General features: G+C 47.5%; 1 protein-coding gene across 1 annotated transcript in view; it reads left to right on the forward strand.

Annotated features, from left to right (window-relative positions):
- LOC139548459 (solute carrier family 13 member 2-like) overlaps positions 1-17288 on the forward strand; it is a 30920-nt gene that overhangs the window by 523 nt on the left and 13109 nt on the right. Inside the window, exons 2-8 of the mRNA XM_071358165.1 lie at positions 2535-2663; positions 5980-6116; positions 6328-6548; positions 7371-7551; positions 7979-8101; positions 8440-8649; positions 8891-8985. Coding sequence (XP_071214266.1) covers positions 2535-2663; positions 5980-6116; positions 6328-6548; positions 7371-7551; positions 7979-8101; positions 8440-8649; positions 8891-8985 — 1096 coding nt within the window. The remainder of the gene's footprint in view (positions 1-2534; positions 2664-5979; positions 6117-6327; positions 6549-7370; positions 7552-7978; positions 8102-8439; positions 8650-8890; positions 8986-17288) is intronic.

Genomic DNA, 17288 nt, shown 5'->3' on the forward strand with positions numbered 1-17288 from the left:
GGCAGTTTATAGTTCTTCATCTTTTATCATCAATGGCTTACCGTGTGTCATAAAATATATTTGTTTCTATAAAATCCAAGCCCGTTTTTCCCCTTTAAGAATGTATTTGATTAACTTCATATATCAAAATATATATTAAAGGGGCAATCTGCAGTTCAAACAACTACATAGGTTCACCCATCACTGATTAAAACTTTTGGTAAAAGCTGAGGGATGGGGCTGGAGAAATATAACCACTCTCAAATTCATAGACGGAGCTAGGGATGCAAGGACTCACCATCCATGGTATAAAAATGATAGTTTTAACCATGTTTTGAGACTATACAGAGTGTGTTTACATTACATTGTTTACAAACATTGGAGTTAAACAAGCTCATATTTTGGGTTCTGATAGAGTATGACAGTTGAACTAAGCTCATTAAGCAATATAAGTTACAGTGGGGCAAAAAAGTATTTAGTCAGCCACCAATTGTGCAAGTTCTCCCACTTAAAAAGATGAGAGAGGCCTGTAATTTTCATCATAGGTACACTTCAACTATGACAGACAAAATGAGAAAAAGAAATCCAGAAAATCACATTGTAGGATTTTTAATGAATTTATTTGCAAATTATGGTGGAAAATAAGTATTTGGTCAATAACAAAAGTTTATCTCAATACTTTGTTATATACCCTTTGTTGGCAATGAAAGAGGTCAAACGTTTTCTGTAAGTCTTCACAAGGTTTTCACACCCTGTTGCTGGTATTTTTGCCCATTCCTCCATGCAGATCTCCTCTAGAGCAATGATGTTTTGGGGCTGTTGCTGGGCAACACGGACTTTCAACTCCCTCCAAAGATTTTCTATGGGGTTGAGATCTGGAGACTGGCTAGGCCACTCCAGGACCTTGAAATGCTTCTTACGAAGCCACTCCTTTGTTGCCCGGGCGGTGTGTTTGGGATCATTGTCATGCTGAAAGACCCAGCCACGTTTCATCTTCAATGTCCTTGCTGATGGACGTAGGTTTTCACTCAAAATCTCACGATACATGGCCCCATTCATTCTTTCCTTTACACGGATCAGTCGTCCTGGTCCCTTTGCAGAAAAACAGCCCCAAAGCATGATGTTTCCACCCCCATGCTTCACAGTAGGTATGGTGTTCTTTGGATGCAACTCAGCATTCTTTGTCCTCCAAACACGACGAGTTGAGTTTTTACCAAAAAGTTATATTTTGGTTTCATCTGACCATATGACATTCTCCCAATCTTCTTCTGGATCATCCAAATGCTCTCTAGCAAACTTCAGACGGGCCTGGACATGTACTGGCTTAAGCAGGGGGACACGTCTGGCACTGCAGGATTTGAGTCCCTGGCGGCGTAGTGTGTTACTGATGGTAGGCTTTGTTACTTTGGTCCCAGCTCTCTGCAGGTCATTCACTAGGTCCCCCCGTGTGGTTCTGGGATTTTTGCTCACCGTTCTTGTGATCATTTTGACCCCATGGGGTGAGATCTTGCGTGGAGCGCCAGATCGAGGGAGATTATCAGTGGTCTTGTATGTCTTCCATTTCCTAATAATTGCTCCCACAGTTGATTTCTTCAAACCAAGCTGCTTACCTATTGCAGATTCAGTCTTCCCAGCCTGCTGCAGGTCTACAATTTTGTTTCTGGTGTCCTTTGACAGCTCTTTGGTCTTGGCCATAGTGGAGTTTGGAGTGTGACTGTTTGAGGTTGTGGACAGTTGTCTTTTATACTGATAACAAGTTCAAACAGGTGCCATTAATACAGGTAACGAGTGGAGGACAGAGGAGCCTCTTAAAGAAGAAGTTACAGGTCTGTGAGAGCCAGATATCTTGCTTGTTTGTAGGTGACCAAATACTTATTTTCCACCATAATTTCCAAATACATTCATAAAAAATCCTACAATGTGATTTTCTGGATTTTCTTTTCTCATTTTGTCTGTCACAGTTGAAGTGTACCTATGATGAAAATTACAGGCCTCTCTCATCTTTTTAAGTGGGAGAACTTGCACAATTGGTGGCTGACTAAATATTTTTTTGCCCCACTGTATATTCTTCAAGAATGATGATTATTTACTAAGCATTGTAAGAACAACTGTAACTGAAACTAACTTATTGAATAGATGTATTGAATTGCACACAATAAGATATCTTTATGTTCTAAAATAGTTATACTACTTGTCAGTGCTTTGATGCTGTTGGCTGTTGTCTCAGCTGATTGTTCACTGAGAACAAAATGGTCCTGAGAGAGGAATGACTGTGTGTGGTACGCGTTTGTACGTGTTGTCCTACAACAACAGTTGTTGTATGCTACCTACCTCAACAGCCCTCTCACAGTCTCTGTCTGTCTGTCTGTCTGTCTGTCTGTCTGTCTGTCTGTCTGTCTGTCTGTCTGTCTGTCTGTCTGTCTGTCTGTCTGTCTGTCTGTCTGTCTGTCTGTCTGTCTGTCTGTCTGTCTGTCTGTCTGTCTGTCTGTCTGTCTGTCTGTCTGTCTGTCTGTCTGTCTGTCTGTCTGTCTGTCTGTCTGTCTGTCTGTGTACAGGAGGCTAGTTGTGGCTATGTGATCATCCTGACGGCCCTGTACTGGTGTACAGAGTGCATGCCCCTGGCTGTGACCGGTCTGCTGCCTGTCATCCTCTTCCCTATGATGGGTATTATGGAGTCAAGTGAGGTACCAACACCACTATCCTCTCCCCTCTCTCCCCTCTCTACTCAACCACCTTCATACCTAATGACTGGATCTTACCCAACCACTAGACTCAGCAATGGAGAAAACAAGATTCTGTTTTATGATCAAAATAAACAGGTCAACAGTTGTTATGACAAAAATGTGAAATATAAATCTTGGTTTAGTAGATACAGTTATGAGGACGCGTAAATAAAGCACCTACACTACCGTTCAAAAGTTTGGGGTCACTTAGTTATTTCCTTGTGGTCAATTAAAATAACATCAAATTGATCAGAAATACAGTGTAGACATTGTTAATGTTATAAATGACTGGTTTTTAATGGAATATCTAGATAGGCGTACAGAGTCTCAACGTCAACAGTGAAGAGGCGACTCCGGGATGCTTGCCTTCTAGGCAGAGTTGCAAAGAAAAAGCCATATCTCAGACTGGACAATAAAAATAAAAGATTAAGATGGGCAAAAGAACACAGACACTGGACAGAGGAACTCTGCCTAGAAGGCCAGCATTCCGGTGTCGCCTCTTCACTGTTGACGTTAAGACTGGTGTTTTGCGGGTACTATTTAATGATGCTGCCAGTTGAGGACTTGTGAGGCATCTGTTTCTCAAACTAGACACTCTAATGTACTTGTACTCTTGCTCAGTTGTGCACCGGGGCCTCCCACTCCTCTTTTTATTCTGGATAGAGCCAGTTTGCACTGTTCTGTGAAGGGAGTAGTACACAACGTTGTACGAGATCTTCAGTTTCTTGGCAATTTCTTGCGTGGAATAGCCTTCATTTCTCAGAACAAGAATAGACTGACGAGTTTCAGAAGTTCTTTGTTTCTAGCCATTTTGAGCCTGTAATCGAACCTACAAATGCTGGTGGTACTAAATGCCGTCTTCCACTCGTCCCCCTCCAGGATACGCACCAGGTTGTAAGCGCTCCTGAGATCCAATTTTGTGAAAAAGCGCGCCCCGTGCATTGACTCGATCGCACTGGCGATGAGAGGCAGCGGTTAGCTGTACCTCACAGTGATCTGATTGATGCCCCGATAGTCAATACACGGGCGCAGACCTCCATCCTTCTTCTTCACAAAAAAGAAACTCGAGGAGGCAGGTGAAGTGGAGGGCTGAATGTATCCCTACCCCAGGGATTCGGAGACATATGTTTCCATAGCCGCCGTCTCCTCCTGTGACTGAGGATACATGTGACTCCTGGGAAGTGCTGCGTCTACCAGGAGATTTATCGCACAATCCCCTCGTCGATGGGGTGGTAATTGAGTCGCCTTCTTCTTACAGAAGGTGAGAGCCAAATCGGCATATTTTAAGGGGATGCGCACGGTGGAGACCTGGTCTGGACTTTCCACCATAGTAGCACCGACGGAAACCCCTACACACCTCCCTGAGCACTCTCGTGACCACCCCTTGAGAGCCCTCTGTTGCCACGAAATCGTGGGGTCATGACAGGCCAACCAGGGTAGGCCCAGCACCACAGGAAACACAGGAGAATCAATAAGGAAGAGACTGATTCTCTCCTTGTGACCCTCCTGCGTAACCATGTCTAGTGTAGCGGTGGCCTCCCTAATCAGCCCTGACCCTAATAGTCGACTATCTAGGGCGTGCACAGGGAAGGCTATATCCACAGGAACAATGGGGATCCCTAAACTGTGGGCAAATGAATGATCAATAAAATTCCCAGCTGTGCCTGAATCTACGAGCGCCTTATGCTGGGAATGCGGGGAAAACTCAGGAAAACTAATAAACACATACATGTGAGCAACAGGGGGCTCTGAGTGAGCCTGGTGCCGACTCACCTGGGGTGACACGATAGTGCCCTGCCTGCTGCCTCGACTCCCTGAGGAACCCCCCCAGCACCGACCAGCAGTGTACCCTCTGTGGCCACAGATGGTGCAGGGAATGGCCCCTCCTCCGGTCGCCCTAAGCGCAGCACCCCCCAGCTCCATGGGCGTCGGAGAGGAGGTGCTGGGGGATGGAACTGACAGGCCCCGATCCGGACGTACGCGGGTAGCCAGTAGGTTGTCCAGCCGGATGGACAGGTCCACCAGTTGGTCCAATGTGAGGGTGGTGTCTCGGCAGGCCAACTCCCGACAGACACCCCGTGCTGGCGGCCAGGGTCCGGAAGACCAATGCGAAATCCTGCGCGCTCCTCGTCCCCTGCCTCAGGTGGAACAGACGTTCACCTGCGTAATGATCCAACGCCGCATCTCTTTCACTCCATACGGCGTTGGCCCACTCCAGGGCTTTGCCTGAAAGGCAGGAGACGAGAGCGTACACGCTCTCACGTCCCGAAGGATCCAGGTGGACAGTCGCCAGGTAGAGCTCCAGCTGGAGTAGGAACCCCTGGCATCCGGCAGCCGTCCCATCATACTCCCTCGGGAGCGCGAGCCGAATCCCGCTGGGACCGGGTGAAAGAGGGGTGGACAGTGGGACCTGCTGTGGTGGGGCTGATGGAGGCGCTGGAAAACCTTCTCCTCTCTCCCAGCGATCCATCGTCTGCAGCACGCAATCCATGGCGGTGCCCAGACATTGCAACATGGTCGCGTGCTACTGGACGCACTCCTCTACCGCCACAGGGAGGGCGTCTGCCCCTGCTGACTCCATTCCGGGTGAGTTATTCTGGAATGTGGTCTGTATGTACCTGGTATATAGGAGTCAGGCGCAGGACAGCAGATATGAGTAAATAAACGTACTTTACTCAACATAATACAAATGCACTACAAAAGAGAGCCCACATTAACGGACCTTACTACATACAAACAATAACTCACAAACTAACATGGGGAACAGAGGGTTAAATAATAATCAAGTAATTGGGTGAGTGAAGCCAGGTGTGTAAGACAAAGACAAAATGAAAAGTGGATCGGCGGTGGCTAGAAGGCCAGTGACGTCGACTGCCGAACGCCGCCCGAACAAGGAGAGGGACCGACTTCTGCGGAAGTCGTGACAACGTGCCATTGAAACACAGGAGTGATGGTTGCTGATAATGGGCCTGTGTACGCATATGTAGATATTCCATTAAAAGTATGCAGTTTACAGCTACAATAGTCATTTACAATATTAGCAATATCTACACTGTATTTCGGATCAATTTGATGTTATTTTAATGGACAATAAAGGTGCTTTTCTTTCAAAACAAGGACATTTCTAAGTGACCCCAAACTTTTGAACGGTAGTGTAAGTACTGTTGATAAAGTCCTTACTGTTGATCCCATGTTTAGTATATTATGGTATTTATAAGCAGAACCTGTCTCAGACCAGTACAGTCATTCAGAACCCCCCTGTTTGTCTCTCATCCAGGTGTGTACCCAGTACATGAAGGACTCTAACATGCTGTTCGTTGGAGGGCTGTTGATGGCTATAGCTGTGGAACACTGGAACCTTCACAAACGCATCGCCCTCAGAGTACTTCTCGTAGTACGGGTGAGGCCTGCCCTGTAAGAGACCCCCTTTATCTGTTTTACTTCTCCTATTACAGAGCTGTTTGGTCTAGTGTTCTGATAGCCCAATGTGGAATTCATATCAAATGTCTTATCTGTTTCCTTTTTAAATGGTCTCTCTCTCTCTCTCTCTCTCTCTCTCTCTCTCTCTCTCTCTCTCTCTCTCTCTCTCTCTCTCTCTCTCTCTCTCCCCTTCCTGTCTCTCCAGTCTGATGATGGGCTTCATGGGCACCACAGCCTTCCTGTCCATGTGGATCGGTAACACAGCCTCCACTGCCATGATGCTGCCCATCGCTAATGCTGTGCTGAAGCAGCTGTGTGACACCGAGGCACAGGCAGAGGAGAGGGAGATGGACCTGATGGCCATCAGGGGGGCCGGGCCCGGGACTGGGATACCTAAGGGCCAGGACAACCAAGCCTTTGATATGGGTGACAAGGAGAACAGTATTACCATATGTGTGTGTTGTTAAGAGGAAGTGGTGTGTGTGTGGGGCGGGGTATGTGTATGTGTGTATGTGTGTATGTGTGTGTTGAGAGTAATTTGTTTTGTGTCCATTAGCCTCGACACCATCCATTCTAGGTTTCTCAAGCCATTCTCAAACTAAAATACAGCCTGGTACCACTAGACTATGTCCATAAGTTCGCCATGAGCTTTCACAATCACAAGCTGATTCACATCTTTCTGTTTTTGTAATAAATGATATCTCCCTTATTTGGCAGATGATGGAGGTGCTACTAAATGTACAAAGGATGTCAAGCCCATGAAGAATGTAATTCAGTTCGGTAAGTAGAGTACAGTGTGTGTTCTCTCAACATCAGTGTTCCTCAGTCATGGTCCTTGAAACCCACAGGGTGGACAGGCTTTTGTTCCAGCCCAGGAATAACACACCTCATTCACACCTGTTGTGGATTCCCTGAAACACCCTTCTGTCAATTGTTCAACCATTCATCTTAGTAGAGGTACACAAGTAAGTAAGAGATATTGATAAGCTTATTCAGGATGTGACCTTATAGATTTTGTCTGTTCAAGACAAGATTGTTTGGACTTCTCTCGTCTGGCTAAGATGGAATACAACTGACTCAGACATATTGTACATCATATTCTATATCATCCCTGTTTCAGACTCCCTGAAAACAACAGGTGGAAAATATTTGTCCTAATCCCTTAGTTACCCTTAGGAAAACTTCTGACAGACTGACCTCTAACCCCTGAACATTCTGATTGGCTGACCCATGGTTCTCTCACTCCAGAGCCCGAGCCAGAGGTGGAGGAGAGTCCGGAGGCGAGGGAGAGGAGGCTAAAGAGGGAGGCTAAGTACCTGAAACTGGATAAAGGCATGAGTCTCAGTGTGTGTTACGCTGCCAGCATCGGAGGAACAGCCACCCTCACCGGCACCGCCCCGAACCTCATCCTCAAAGGACAGGTCGACGAGTATGTTTATATGTCTGTTTATAAAGACTTACTATGTATGGGTATTATTACAAGTAAATACAGTAAGATACCCATCTGAGTAGCTCCCATTAAAGGGTTATTGTGTGTGGATACAGTATTGCACACTGGTTTAGCAACTGTTCTTCTCTGGGAAAACTGCAGTGCCCAGTGTACTTTGCCCAGTGTACAGCACAAGGCTGGATACACTGACTGTACAGTAGTTCCTTGGCTTGGGAGTTAGCTAACATCTCTGTCACCTCCTCGATAGAATTAGAATTCCCTGCACATTCCCGTTCAATGCAGCATTTTTTGGTGGGTGCACCGCCCGGCGGCCATGTTGGGTGTACCTACAGTACAGTACCCTTTGGAATGTTCATGTAACTGATGCTAGTTCTAATTCTATCATTCTATCATTCTTTCCCCATAGACTGTTCCCAGGAAATGGAGACATCATCAACTTTGCCAGCTGGTTTGGTTTCTCCTTCCCCAACATGGTTCTGATGCTGATCATCTCCTGTCTGTGGCTGCAGTTTATTTACCTGGGCTGCAAGTGAGTCCTTCTTTTCTGTTATGTTTTACCTCCAGTCAATAACATCCATAACACTCTTGGCAGGAAGCCGAAGCAATGTGATTATGTGCCTGCAATCCATGTTGAAAGGGGACACATTCACGAACATATCCAATCATCAAAATGCAATATAATAAGCATAGTAAAACAATAGAAGGTAATGGTTTATGGTCATATTTCACTTATGTAGATATCCATTTATGTTAGACATTGACCTATAGATAAAGTAGATAAAAGCCTATATAAGACCCAGCGCCCTATACGGTACTGTATAGAGATCTCTGATATGTCTCGGATCTATTTGGCCCATTCACCCACAGCATGAAGAAGTTGTTTGGCTGTGGAACGAATAAAGATGGTGACAAGGAGGCGTACGGGGTGATAAAGAATGAGTATAAGAAGCTGGGCAGTGTGTCCTTCGCTGAGGGCTGCATCCTGGTGATGTTTGTCCTGCTGGTCCTGCTCTGGTTCACCAGAGAACCAGGCTTCATGCCCGGCTGGGCCGCTGTGCTCTTCAACAAGGACAAACCGTGAGTGATAGACATCAGTATGTTCTGTGTTGTAACTCCCTGTGGTTCTGCCTGGTTATCTCGCTTTTTTTTATCTAATAGCTTTCTGCAGTCTTTGTAAGCAACAAATACAGCTATACACATAATATGTACATAAACTGTAATTCCACTGTACATGCCTATGTAACTACCATATTAATACATAGGGACACGTTGAGTGGGACTGAGAGACATTGTTTATATGTAGATGTCTATGTCCCAGGTACGTCACTGATGGCACAGTGGCCATGTTGATTTCAACGCTGTTCTTTGTGATCCCATCCCAACTACCCAGATGTGGCGGGTACTCTGAGGATGGTATGTGTGTGTGTGTGTATGCACGTTTGTGCATTGAGACCCGATCACTGGACACTTTAATAAATGGATCACTAGTCACTTTAAACAATGCCACTCTGAATAATGCCACTTTAATAATGCCTACATATCTTACATTACTCATATCACATGTATATACTGCATTTTATGCCATCTACTGCACCTTGACTATTCCGCTCTGCCATCGCTCATCCATATATTTATATGTACATATTCTCATTCACCACTTTAGATTGTGTGTATTAGGTAGTTGTTGGGAAATGTTCGATTATTAGTTAGATATTACTATAAGCATTTCGCTACACTCGCATTAACATCTGCTAACCATGTGTATGTGACCATTTTTTTTTTTTTGATTTGACGTGTGTGTTTAGGAGTGTGCGATTGAGAGAGACTGTGTGTGTGTCTGCCTGTCTGTGATACTATTGTATAGAGCGGCCTTTCTTAAAGTATGGGTTGGACATGTTAATGGTGAGCCGTGACATTATTTTTGGGGGGGACTCAATCGGCGTCTCAACTTTGACATTTGGTTGTCCACAAGCAGTTTTCCTCTAGTTATGTCAGTCATTGGCAGTCACTCAATTAGCAGCTAACATTTTTTAGATTGTTAAGTTAGTCTAGCCAGCTATCTAAACTTGTAGTAAGCAGCCATGTTCAATCTCAACACCTTCCCTGACTGGGCCAATGTTACCACCATACCCACCCCTTGATCCAGAGACACCAGAAAGGAAGGAAGGAGGGAAGGAGGAGGAGGAGGAAGAGAGTGGATGGATGGGAAGAGGGGAGAGATGCTGTATGTACACCTCTATCTGGGGCAGGCTGTAAACAGAAGACAGTGCTGATGGTCAACCCACTCAGGGTGATCTAAAGCTGCTACTGTATACACACTCCATATAACAACACACACAGTATCTGTTTACCGGTTGGACTGGTACTCCTCCTCCACTCTGTCAAAGTTTTGATTAATTTGAATTAATTTAAATTAATCTATTTAAATGTTTTTTGTACAGCTAGCTATGCAGGTCGTATTTTATCCTTTTTGGGATAGCCAAATCGGCTTAAGTTTAGAGGAGCGGACACGAGGTGAAAATACTGTGTCTGTTTGGGGAACAGAACAGAACAGAATAGAATAGAATAGAATATAACTTTATTTGAGGTTAGGGGATTATAAGGGTAATCTATGAGATCATTTATGTTTCTCTGAACACATTATTATGTCAAAAACAACAACAAACTAACAAACATCTATTTAATGTGAATGGCAATCTGTGTTGGAATACAAATGTTATTTTGATGTCAGGAACTCCAACAGTGGCATATTATTATGAAACGTTGCGCTCTTAGTCCTTACAGCTGTTGCACAAAATGTATATATTTTTTATTATTGTTTCAACAGTTTTTATGTCTACTGTATTAAATGCTGCACACACAACCACTCCAAATAGGAGAATAATTTAAAGTGTCCAAGTACACGCCATCTCAAACTAAATGTGGAATTATTTGTATTGGTTATAATTGCATTATAGTTCATGTCTGATGATGACATTACTATTTGGGTTGCACATTGATTTTTGGGTTCATACATTTTGGGGCACTGCTCCCTTCATACCCACTTCCTGTAGGATTGCAGAATATAAATTTGGGCAAAAATGATGACCTCAAATCCCATTGCCACCCATAGGATTATGCCCACTGACGGAGACCCCAATTGGTTTGAAGGGTACGGAAGGCAAATCCTCCTATTTCAATGTTCTTATTGTTGTTTTCAATTATATAGCTTTCAGATAATTCAGAATCCTTTCAAAACAGTAGGTTAAAAAATTAAGGAAAATACTAAATAATAATTTAGGGTAAAGAAGGAAATGAATAAAATAAAATGTAATTACAATTTATAGAATTAATTAAAGGAACAACTGACAGGATTACTTTTCCATGTCCTAGGGTCATCAGGGCGGTTGGAAATAAAATGAGATGTAAAAACATTTGGGTTATAATCTTGGTAACATTCTGCCGTGATCATTGCATGGTAGTGTCACTCAGAGGACAAACAAACAAGAGAAACACTCAGTGGTTCCATGCATAGTCAGGCGGTAGGGTGATTCCATGCATGGATGGGTAGTAGGGTGGTTCCATGCATAGTCAGGTGGTAGGGTGGTACCATGCATAGTTGGGTGGTAGGGTGGTACCATGCATAGTTGGGTGGTAGGGTGGTTCCATGCATAGTCGGGTGGTAGGGTGGTTCCATGCATGGATGGGTAGTAGGGTGGTACCATGCATAGTTGGGTGGTAGGGTGGTTCCATGCATAGTTGGGTGGTAGGGTGGTTCCATGCATCGTCGGGTGGTAGGGTGGTTCCATGCATAGTTGGGTGGTAGGGTGGTTCCATGCATAGTTGGGTGGTAGGGTGGTTCCATGCATAGTTGGGTGGTAGGGTGGTTCCATGCATAGTCAGGTGGTAGTCAGGTGGTAGGGTGGTTCCATGCATAGTCAGGTAGTAGGGTGGTTCCATGCATAGTCGGGTGGTACCATGCATAGTCAGGTGGTAGGGTGGTTCCATGCATAGTCGGGTGGTACCATGCATAGTCAGGTGGTAGGGTGGTTCCATGCATAGTCGGGTGGTACCATGCATAGTCAGGTGGTAGGGTGGTTCCATGCATAGTCAGGTCGTAGGGTGGTTCCATGCATAGTCAGGTGGTAGGGTGGTTCCATGCATAGTCGGGTGGTACCATGCATAGTCAGGTGGTAGGGTGGTTCCATGCATAGATGGGTAGTAGGGTGGTTCCATGCATAGTCAGGTGGTAGGGTGGTTCCATGCATAGTCAGGTGGTAGGGGGGTTCCATGCATAGTCAGGTGGTAGGGTGGTTCCATGCATAGTCAGGTGGTAGGGTGGTTCCATGCATAGTCAGGTGGTAGGGTGGTTCCATAAATAGTCAGGTGGTAGGGTGGTTCCATGCATAGTCAGGTGGTAGGGGGGTTCCATGCATAGTCAGGTGGTAGGGTGGTTCCATGCATAGTCAGGTGGTAGGGTGGTTCCATGCATAGTCAGGTGGTAGGGTGGTTCCATGCATAGTCAGGTGGTAGGGTGGTTCCATGCATAGTCAGGTGGTAGGGTGGTTCCATGCATAGTCAGGTGGTAGGGTGGTTTCATGCATAGTCAGGTGGTAGGGTGGTTCCATGCATAGTCAGGTGGCAGGGTGGTTCCATGCATAGTCAGGTGGCAGGGTGGTTTCATGCATAGTCAGGTGGTAGGGTGGTTTCATGCATAGTCAGGTGGTAGGGTGGTTCCATGCATAGTCAGGTGGCAGGGTGGTTCCATGCATAGTCAGGTGGCAGGGTGGTTCCATGCATAGTCAGGTGGCAGGGTGGTTTCATGCATAGTCAGGTGGTAGGGTGGTTCCATGCATAGTCAGGTGGTAGGGTGGTTCCATGCATAGTCAGGTGGCAGGGTGGTTCCATGCATAGTCAGGTGGTAGGGTGGTTTCATGCATAGTCAGGTGGTAGGGTGGTTCCATGCATAGTCAGGTGGTAGGGTGATTCCATGCATAGATGGTAGTAGGGTGGTTCCATGCATAGTCAGGTGGCAGGGTGGTTCCATGCATAGTCAGGTGGTAGGGTGGTTCCATGCATAGTCAGGTGGCAGGGTGGTTCCATGCATAGATGGTAGTAGGGTGGTTCCATGCATAGTCAGGTGGTAGGGTGGTTCCATGCATAGTCGGGTGGTAGGGTGGTTCCATGCATAGATGGTAGTAGGGTGGTTCCATGCATAGATGGTAGTAGGGTGGTTCCATGCATAGTCGGGTAGTAGGGTGGTTCCATGCATAGTCAGGTGGTAGGGTGGTTCCATGCATAGTCAGGTGGTAGGGTGGTTCCATGCATAGTCAGGTGGTAGGGTGGTTCCATGCATAGTCAGGTGGTAGGGTGGTTCCATGCATAGTCAGGTGGTAGGGTAGTTCCATGCATAGTCAGGTGGTAGGGTGGTTCCATGCATAGTCAGGTGGCAGGGTGGTTCCATGCATAGTCAGGTGGTAGGGTGGTTCCATGCATAGTCAGGTGGCAGGGTGGTTCCATGCATAGATGGTAGTAGGGTGGTTCCATGCATAGTCGGGTGGTAGGGTAGTTCCATGCATAGATGGTAGTAGGGTGGTTCCATGCATAGATGGTAGTAGGGTGGTTCCATGTATAGATGGTAGTAGGGTGGTTCCATGCATAGTCGGGTAGTAGGGTGGTTCCATGCATAGTCAGGTAGTAGGGTGGTTCCATGCATTGTCGAGTAGTAGGGTGGTTCCATGCATAGTCAGGTGGTAGGGTGGTTCCATGCATAGTCAGGTGGTAGGGTGGTTCCATGCATAGTCAGGTGGTAGGGTGGTTTCATGCATAGTCAGGTGGTAGGGTGGTTCCATGCATAGTCAGGTGGTAGGGTGGTTCCATGCATAGTCAGGTGGTAGGGTGGTTCCATGCATAGTCAGGTGGTAGGGTGGTTCCATGCATAGTCAGGTGGTAGGGTGGTTCCATGCATAGTCAGGTGGTAGGGTGGTTTCATGCATAGTCAGGTGGTAGGGTGGTTCCATGCATAGTCAGGTAGTAGGGTGGTTCCATGCATAGTCGGGTGGTACCATGCATAGTCAGGTGGTAGGGTGGTTCCATGCATAGTCGGGTGGTACCATGCATAGTCAGGTGGTAGGGTGGTTCCATGCATAGTCGGGTGGTACCATGCATAGTCAGGTGGTAGGGTGGTTCCATGCATAGTCAGGTCGTAGGGTGGTTCCATGCATAGTCAGGTGGTAGGGTGGTTCCATGCATAGTCGGGTGGTACCATGCATAGTCAGGTGGTAGGGTGGTTCCATGCATAGATGGGTAGTAGGGTGGTTCCATGCATAGTCAGGTGGTAGGGTGGTTCCATGCATAGTCAGGTAGTAGGGTGGTTCCATGCATAGTCGGGTGGTACCATGCATAGTCAGGTGGTAGGGTGGTTCCATGCATAGTCGGGTGGTACCATGCATAGTCAGGTGGTAGGGTGGTTCCATGCATAGTCGGGTGGTACCATGCATAGTCAGGTGGTAGGGTGGTTCCATGCATAGTCAGGTCGTAGGGTGGTTCCATGCATAGTCAGGTGGTAGGGTGGTTCCATGCATAGTCGGGTGGTACCATGCATAGTCAGGTGGTAGGGTGGTTCCATGCATAGATGGGTAGTAGGGTGGTTCCATGCATAGTCAGGTGGTAGGGTGGTTCCATGCATAGTCAGGTGGTAGGGGGGTTCCATGCATAGTCAGGTGGTAGGGTGGTTCCATGCATAGTCAGGTGGTAGGGTGGTTCCATGCATAGTCAGGTGGTAGGGTGGTTCCATAAATAGTCAGGTGGTAGGGTGGTTCCATGCATAGTCAGGTGGTAGGGGGGTTCCATGCATAGTCAGGTGGTAGGGTGGTTCCATGCATAGTCAGGTGGTAGGGTGGTTCCATGCATAGTCAGGTGGTAGGGTGGTTCCATGCATAGTCAGGTGGTAGGGTGGTTCCATGCATAGTCAGGTGGTAGGGTGGTTCCATGCATAGTCAGGTGGTAGGGTGGTTTCATGCATAGTCAGGTGGTAGGGTGGTTCCATGCATAGTCAGGTGGCAGGGTGGTTCCATGCATAGTCAGGTGGCAGGGTGGTTTCATGCATAGTCAGGTGGTAGGGTGGTTTCATGCATAGTCAGGTGGTAGGGTGGTTCCATGCATAGTCAGGTGGCAGGGTGGTTCCATGCATAGTCAGGTGGCAGGGTGGTTCCATGCATAGTCAGGTGGCAGGGTGGTTTCATGCATAGTCAGGTGGTAGGGTGGTTCCATGCATAGTCAGGTGGTAGGGTGGTTCCATGCATAGTCAGGTGGCAGGGTGGTTCCATGCATAGTCAGGTGGTAGGGTGGTTTCATGCATAGTCAGGTGGTAGGGTGGTTCCATGCATAGTCAGGTGGTAGGGTGATTCCATGCATAGATGGTAGTAGGGTGGTTCCATGCATAGTCAGGTGGCAGGGTGGTTCCATGCATAGTCAGGTGGTAGGGTGGTTCCATGCATAGTCAGGTGGCAGGGTGGTTCCATGCATAGATGGTAGTAGGGTGGTTCCATGCATAGTCAGGTGGTAGGGTGGTTCCATGCATAGTCGGGTGGTAGGGTGGTTCCATGCATAGATGGTAGTAGGGTGGTTCCATGCATAGATGGTAGTAGGGTGGTTCCATGCATAGTCGGGTAGTAGGGTGGTTCCATGCATAGTCAGGTGGTAGGGTGGTTCCATGCATAGTCAGGTGGTAGGGTGGTTCCATGCATAGTCAGGTGGTAGGGTGGTTCCATGCATAGTCAGGTGGTAGGGTGGTTCCATGCATAGTCAGGTGGTAGGGTAGTTCCATGCATAGTCAGGTGGTAGGGTGGTTCCATGCATAGTCAGGTGGCAGGGTGGTTCCATGCATAGTCAGGTGGTAGGGTGGTTCCATGCATAGTCAGGTGGCAGGGTGGTTCCATGCATAGATGGTAGTAGGGTGGTTCCATGCATAGTCGGGTGGTAGGGTAGTTCCATGCATAGATGGTAGTAGGGTGGTTCCATGCATAGATGGTAGTAGGGTGGTTCCATGTATAGATGGTAGTAGGGTGGTTCCATGCATAGTCGGGTAGTAGGGTGGTTCCATGCATAGTCAGGTAGTAGGGTGGTTCCATGCATTGTCGAGTAGTAGGGTGGTTCCATGCATAGTCAGGTGGTAGGGTGGTTCCATGCATAGTCAGGTGGTAGGGTGGTTCCATGCATAGTCAGGTGGTAGGGTGGTTTCATGCATAGTCAGGTGGTAGGGTGGTTCCATGCATAGTCAGGTGGTAGGGTGGTTCCATGCATAGTCAGGTGGTAGGGTGGTTCCATGCATAGTCAGGTGGTAGGGTGGTTCCATGCATAGTCAGGTGGTAGGGTGGTTCCATGCATAGTCAGGTGGTAGGGTGGTTTCATGCATAGTCAGGTGGTAGGGTGGTTCCATGCATAGTCAGGTAGTAGGGTGGTTCCATGCATAGTCGGGTGGTACCATGCATAGTCAGGTGGTAGGGTGGTTCCATGCATAGTCGGGTGGTACCATGCATAGTCAGGTGGTAGGGTGGTTCCATGCATAGTCGGGTGGTACCATGCATAGTCAGGTGGTAGGGTGGTTCCATGCATAGTCAGGTCGTAGGGTGGTTCCATGCATAGTCAGGTGGTAGGGTGGTTCCATGCATAGTCGGGTGGTACCATGCATAGTCAGGTGGTAGGGTGGTTCCATGCATAGATGGGTAGTAGGGTGGTTCCATGCATAGTCAGGTGGTAGGGTGGTTCCATGCATAGTCAGGTGGTAGGGGGGTTCCATGCATAGTCAGGTGGTAGGGTGGTTCCATGCATAGTCAGGTGGTAGGGTGGTTCCATGCATAGTCAGGTGGTAGGGTGGTTCCATAAATAGTCAGGTGGTAGGGTGGTTCCATGCATAGTCAGGTGGTAGGGGGGTTCCATGCATAGTCAGGTGGTAGGGTGGTTCCATGCATAGTCAGGTGGTAGGGTGGTTCCATGCATAGTCAGGTGGTAGGGTGGTTCCATGCATAGTCAGGTGGTAGGGTGGTTCCATGCATAGTCAGGTGGTAGGGTGGTTCCATGCATAGTCAGGTGGTAGGGTGGTTTCATGCATAGTCAGGTGGTAGGGTGGTTCCATGCATAGTCAGGTGGCAGGGTGGTTCCATGCATAGTCAGGTGGCAGGGTGGTTTCATGCATAGTCAGGTGGTAGGGTGGTTTCATGCATAGTCAGGTGGTAGGGTGGTTCCATGCATAGTCAGGTGGCAGGGTGGTTCCATGCATAGTCAGGTGGCAGGGTGGTTCCATGCATAGTCAGGTGGCAGGGTGGTTTCATGCATAGTCAGGTGGTAGGGTGGTTCCATGCATAGTCAGGTGGTAGGGTGGTTCCATGCATAGTCAGGTGGCAGGGTGGTTCCATGCATAGTCAGGTGGTAGGGTGGTTTCATGCATAGTCAGGTGGTAGGGTGGTTCCATGCATAGTCAGGTGGTAGGGTGATTCCATGCATAGATGGTAGTAGGGTGGTTCCATGCATAGTCAGGTGGCAGGGTGGTTCCATGCATAGTCAGGTGGTAGGGTGGTTCCATGCATAGTCAGGTGGCAGGGTGGTTCCATGCATAGATGGTAGTAGGGTGGTTCCATGCATAGTCAGGTGGTAGGGTGGTTCCATGCATAGTCGGGTGGTAGGGTGGTTCCATGCATAGATGGTAGTAGGGTGGTTCCATGCATAGATGGTAGTAG

The sequence above is a fragment of the Salvelinus alpinus genome, chromosome 21 (assembly GCF_045679555.1).
Source record: "Salvelinus alpinus chromosome 21, SLU_Salpinus.1, whole genome shotgun sequence".
NCBI lineage: Eukaryota > Metazoa > Chordata > Actinopteri > Salmoniformes > Salmonidae > Salvelinus > Salvelinus alpinus.